The following is a 6,096-nucleotide window of genomic DNA, read 5'->3' as shown; positions in this document are numbered from 1 at the left end:
AAGGCAAGAGAGGTAGAAGGTCTTCAAGTAAAGTGATTACAACAATATTATCAAAATCATAAATTTAAGGGTGTGAAAAGTCAACTCGTCTACTGTGTGGCCAACAAGAAAAGGCCGACGAGAGTCATTCATAAAAGCAATTGAAAAAGTATGGAATATTTCAAAAAAAAAAAAAAAATCGATCTGCCGAATAGAGGAGTAAAGAGAGAGATACTTGAAAGTGAAATAAATAGAGGTATGTTGAGATATTTACAATGATTGAAAAGATGTGTTTGTGTTAGAAGTGACAATACTTATTTATTTTGTTGATGTTCAAACTTAAGTTCTTTTGTTTTGTTTGAATCCTACATTTTCTTTGTAGCCTTCACCCTAGCCTTACATTACAAGCTTAATAAAGACATATTGATCTCTGGTGATAGTTTATGTTCTACATTAGTGGGGAGTGATTTGAAAAGCACGCCTATAGAGTTTTTAGAGATACATTATTTATTTACTTGTTTGCATAAAACTATCCGAGAAGTTAATGATGAAGTGAGAATGATGGGTATGTATGAATGTGAGGATGGATAATGCAGTGGAATTGAGTTTTGAATTAACTTTTGGACTTGATTGATCTTGAATGATTCCTTTGAATTATAAACTCCTTGAATTATAAACTTTAGACAATCTTTGAGGCAATAAAATTTTATGAATCAAACCAATGCTTGTTTTAATTGTCTTTCTTTCTTCTTTGCTTTAGGGCAAGCAAAGTTTAAGTTTGGGGGTATTTGATAAATGTTATTTTTATCACTCTTTTATTTATGAAAAACACTATTTTCCCTTCAATACTATTGATTTTATTTTATTTCTACATATGTTTATTTATTTTCTTGGATTTGAAGGAATGAGAAGATTTAGTGCAAAATGTGAGCATTTTGGTACAAAGGAAGAGACTACGGATCCAAACCGATGAGAGGCAGCGAGATCTAAAGAGAGCCAATGATATTTGGGTGAGGAGCCTTATCCCAAGAGTAGCAAAGAAATATTTCTCGCCCAAAAGGCGAGAAGACTTACCTATCGGTAGGCGAGGAGAGGCCTGTTCATCTGTGACCTCCATGCTCGTTCATTTGTGACTTCCACGCCTGCCAGTTATATTCAGCGCACACGTCATCTACTCGCCTCTACCCTCCTGAGTTCTGCAATCATTCTATTGGCGACCAAATCCTCCCGAACTCCGTAAAATAAGCTGTATATTACTGAATCTTTCATTTTAGATAATTTCGGTATTCTTGAGATAGTTTTTTTTATGTTAACATTTATCTTTAGAAATTATTTTCCAGTTCTTTAGGTTAGATTGTAGCCACATTTATCTTGTTTCTAGATTTGAATTTCAACATTTATTTAATTCCGTCTTGTGTGATGAATAGAGTCTCTGGAGTCTTTGGTTCTGAGTTTTAGTTTTGAGTTTTAGAGAGGCTAAGTTTAGGTTTTGATAGTTCAGAATTTATTCTTGAAGTATTCTTTCAAGAAGGCAGATCTGGGGGAGCAAAGGCGAGAGCTACTTGTTTCATCAACTGACTCCAACGAAGAACACCAGTTTTATTCTTTTTCTTTTTAGTTTCATTATGAACTAATTATATTTTCTAGAACTTTGATGTAGCCTAATATTGAACAAACAATTTATATTCTAAGTTATTTTATTTTCAATATTTTCATGATTGAGTGTTTATTCCTTGTTCTTTTTTTTTTTATTAGTAAAAAGTAAGTTTCATTAATATGAATGAGAATATGCCTAGCCCACGTACACAGGGAGTATACAATAGAAGACACCTAAATACATTCTCAAAATGCTAAATTAGAGACAAGAACTCATGTACACTATTTCCATTAAGAACAATGGCTGAAAACCATAGGAGTAAAGTGTGTATGAAAAAATTCTAAAGCTCCGCCATTGTGTGTTCCCTATCTTCAAAGTACCATGCATTCCTTTTCATCTAAATACACCACATAATGCACAACAAGATCATCTTCTAAGCTGCTGCTACCTGAGAACAACCTTGTAGACCCTTTCAACAAGCAAGCAGGTCAGCCACCTTTGCCGGCATAACCCACACGACATCCACTCTACTAAATATCCCGTTCCACAACTCTCTCGTCACCTCACAATGCAATAATAGATGGTCCACTGATTCTCCATGTTTTTTGCACAAACAACACCAATCCATCACGATGAGGCCCCTCTTTCTTAAATTATCCATGGTTAGAATTTTTCCAAGTGCCGCAGTCCACACAAAAAAAGCCACTCTGGAAGGTATGCGAGACCTCCATATGCTTTTCCATGGGAAATGTACATTACCTTGTGATACCAGAATTTTATAATATTTCTTGACTGAAAACTTCTTGTTGCCCTTGCACCTCCATTGTAACCTATTACCTTGAGTCGGTAGTCTTTTTGATGAGTATATCAAACTAAAAAATTTTGAAACGGTAGACAATTCCCAATCATAGTTATCCCGAGTAAATAAAATATTCCACTGATAAGAGCCTTGGGCAAACACAAGTAGATACGCCACCGAATGTTATAGAGAGTTGGGAAAGCCCTCTCCAGAGAATGCTCTCCACACCAGACATCATGCCAAAACCTGATGTGATTACCATGTCCAACCACAGATTGAATATTATTTTCAAAGCATTGCCATCCCCCTTTATATATCTCCACAAACCCACACCATACCCCCTCCTCACTTCATTAGTGCACCAACCCCCCTAAGCACCACCATGTCTAGAATTTACGACTTCCTTCCACAAAGACTCCCCTTCCACATGGTACCTCCATAGCCATTTCCCCAATAGCGCTTTAATGAAATTCTTCAGATTGTGCACACCCAATCCTCCACTCGAAACTAGAGCACAAACTTTATTCCAATTAACAAGATGGAATTTGGTTTCCTCCCCAGTCCACCCCACAAGAACGCTCGGAATAACTTCCTAAGCCGATGGACCACCCCCACAGGCAATGGGAAGAGAGATAGGAAATAGGTTGGGAGGTTAGATAAAGTATTGGTGATCAGTGTAAGTCGCCCTCCCTTCTATAGATACAACCGTTTCTCCACTCTCTCAATAACCCCTTTCCCAGATACCTCTAGCTTTGAAAGTGGCCCCTAAAGGAAGGCCCAAATATTTCATAGGCAAAGAAGACACTTCACACCCCAACATATCTGCTAGTAGACTGATATGAGGCACCTCACCCACTGCCACCCTCTCAGATTTGCCCCCAAGTTTACCTTGAGTCTCGTCAGGCCTCAAAGCACAACAAATGTGCTTGTATAGCTTGAATTTGACCCACCTCCGCTTCAGAAAAGAAAAGTGTATCATCTGCAAATAAAAGATGTGAGATCATGACATAACCATAAGTACCATTGCCCACCGAAAAACCAGCTATAAAGCCACCATCTACAACTGCCTTCACCATCCTGCCAAGTGCATCCATAACAATAACGAAAAGAAATGGAGACAACGGGTCCCCTCGCCACAAGCCGCAAGAACTATTAAAGAAACCCGTTGAAGTACCATTAACTAGCACTGAGAAACGCACAGTAGTTATGCAATATCGAATCCATGAAATCCACCTGTCTCCGAAACCACACCTCCCAAGTAAGTAAAGGAGAAAATCTCAATTCACATGATCATAGGTTTTCTCCATATCAAGCTTGCAAAGAATGCCTGATTTTCCCTCCTTCAACCTCTGATCCAAGCACTCGTTGGCAATAAGAACTGAATCAAGAATTTGCCTCCCCCGAACGAAGGCATTTTGAGGCTTCAAAATGATTTGCTCCATCACCACACTTAACCGATTAGCCATAACCTTTGAAATAATTTTGTAAACCCCACTCACTAGGCTAATGGATCGAAAATCATCAACTTCCAACACTCCCTATTTCTTCAGAACGAGGGCTATGAACGTCGCATTGAAGCACTACTTTTGGAAAGCATGGAATTCAATAAAGACCCGCACTACATCACTTTTCACAATCTCCCAACAATGTTGGAAAAACCCCATCAAAAAACCATCCGGCCCAGGTGTTTTGTCTTTGGCCATGCTGCCAATGACCTTATGCACCTCATCTTCTTCAAAAGGTCTTTCCAAACAGCTCACACTCTGCCTATCAATGGACTCAAAAGGCAATCCATCGAGCTTCGGCCTCCAACTGGTCGGCTCCGTGAGCAAGTTCTCATAGTAGTTCACAATATGGTTCTCTAAATCCTGGGGGGGCGCGGGGGGGGGGGGGGGGGGGGGAAGAGAGAACTTGTTTACCTATCTTAAGAGTCTCAATAATGTTGTTGCGCTTATGAGAATTAGCCATTCTATGGAAAAATTTCGTATATTTATCTCCTTCTTTTAGCCAAAGAGCCCTAGATTTTTGGCACCACAATGTTTCCTCCATCAACAGAACCCTTTCCAATTCAATCACCACCACACTCTTTCTCAACAACGCCTATTCTGAGGCATTTCCCCTCAACATCTGTTCCTCCAAGTCTTGAAGCTCCTCTAGTAAGGTTGTCTTCTGGTTGCCAATACTACCAAAAACTTCCAAGTTCCACCTCCTTAGATCTTGCTTTCAAGCCTTAAGCTTGCGTGCAAGGATGAAACTAGGGGTACTGGAGAATTGATAAGAAGACCACCAAGCACGGACTTTCTCAGCAAAATCATCCACTGCTAACCACATATTTTCAAATTTAAAGTACTGGCGACCCCTATTAATGCCACCACAATCTAACAAAATAGAACAATGATCCAAGCAACACCGAGCTAGCCTCTTCTAATACAACTCCAAATAGTGCTCTTCCCAAGATGGAGAAATAAGAAACCTATCCAGTCTCGACCACCCCTACCTTTGGACCATGTGAACTCGCCCCCAGCCAAGGGAAGATCCATTAGATCCAAATCAAACATGAACTCAAAGAACTCCTCCATGGCTATTGGGTGGCGAATATTCCCTGATCGCTCGCTTGGGAAACGAGTGATATTGAAATCCCCACTCATACACCACGACACATCCCATAGGCAATAAACACCCGCCAACTCCTCCCACAGCCTTCTCCTCTCTCTGTCTAGGTTTGGCCCATAAATGCCTGCATACGCCCACTCCCAACCATCTATTACATTTTTAAATCAACAAGCAACCGAAAAAGTCCCAACACACTCCTCCACCTCAACCACCACTCTTTTATCCCACATCAAAATGACACCACCAGACGCTCCTTCCAAAGCTAAGTATGACCAACCCACATAAGAACATCCCCACAAACTTCGAATAAGTCTTCAATCGACGATCCTTAATTTTGTTTCTTGAAGACACACCATATCCGCTTTCCACATTCGCATCAAGGATTTTATACGAAGGCGCTTGTTGCGATCATTAAGCCCCCGAACATTCCATGAGAGAATCTTAGGTTTCATGGACAATGGTAACACCCCTCCCTTTCGTTCTAACCCTTCCGCCACTCCCCTCCTTCACTTCATAGTTTACAGATCATTGAAGTTTTCTAAGTTCCCTATCTCTCTTTGTAGCAGACTTCAATCTACTCTCTTCAATTGCTATAAGAAGAGCCCTAAACTGCTCTTCAAAGCTTGTACAAGACACCTCAGTGCAGACTTGCAACTCCTCTACTGTTTTTAACGCCCAATCCGAAATAAACCGCTCTGAATTAGGGCTAGGTGGTAGCATTCGTAACAGTTCAACATCTCTTCCGTCTAGGCACTCCCCTGCATATGCATTCCTTCTGACTCCAACAAAATTGGATCCACTGTGTTCTTGTTAGGGTCTGCTTCTCCATACTCCCGTAAAGTTATCAGTGCTAGAGCACCACTATTCAGGCCCACGACTTCTCTAGCCACCACTTGAGTCGTGTCTAAGTGGTCATTGTTGATCCTTGAAGGGTTTTGTGCAGCCACCATAGCTGGCTCATGTAACAACCCACACATAAGAATGATCCCAGCGAGTATTTTCTCCTCAAACGCAGAACCTTCAAGTCCCAAGGAACTAGACAACATGAAGGTGCCGCCGACCTTCGTTGTACCTTTCTGTGCAAGGTCCAAAGCATTCGCAGCAGTGA

The 6,096-nt window shown here is 40.7% G+C and overlaps 1 protein-coding gene across 1 annotated transcript; it reads right to left on the bottom strand.

Annotated features, from left to right (window-relative positions):
* Positions 1 to 3,274: 3,274 nt before the first annotated feature.
* Positions 3,275 to 3,841, bottom strand: LOC121242344. Its single transcript, XM_041140220.1, has 2 exons — positions 3,703 to 3,841; positions 3,275 to 3,561 (listed from the first exon to the last, which is right to left on the bottom strand). Exons 1-2 carry the CDS (start codon positions 3,839 to 3,841, stop codon positions 3,275 to 3,277), a joined length of 426 nt encoding a protein of 141 aa, XP_040996154.1.
* Between the last annotated feature and the right edge of the window lie 2,255 nt (positions 3,842 to 6,096).

This window comes from Juglans microcarpa x Juglans regia, chromosome 8D (assembly GCF_004785595.1).
Source record: "Juglans microcarpa x Juglans regia isolate MS1-56 chromosome 8D, Jm3101_v1.0, whole genome shotgun sequence".
Taxonomy (NCBI): Eukaryota; Viridiplantae; Streptophyta; class Magnoliopsida; order Fagales; family Juglandaceae; genus Juglans; species Juglans microcarpa x Juglans regia.
Note: the sequence above shows the minus strand (reverse complement) of the source record. Positions and strands in the feature narration are given on the sequence as shown.

Excerpts from the sequence above, each read along its gene's own strand:
- LOC121242344 (XM_041140220.1), bottom strand. The coding sequence starts at position 3,841 with ATGGCTAATCGGTTAAGTGTGGTGATGGAGCAAATCATTTTGAAGCCT. Across the intron at positions 3,562-3,702 it reads GTTGAAGGAGGGAAAATCAG|TGCTAGTTAATGGTACTTCA; the intron begins GCATTCTTTGCA and ends TGCGTTTCTCAG.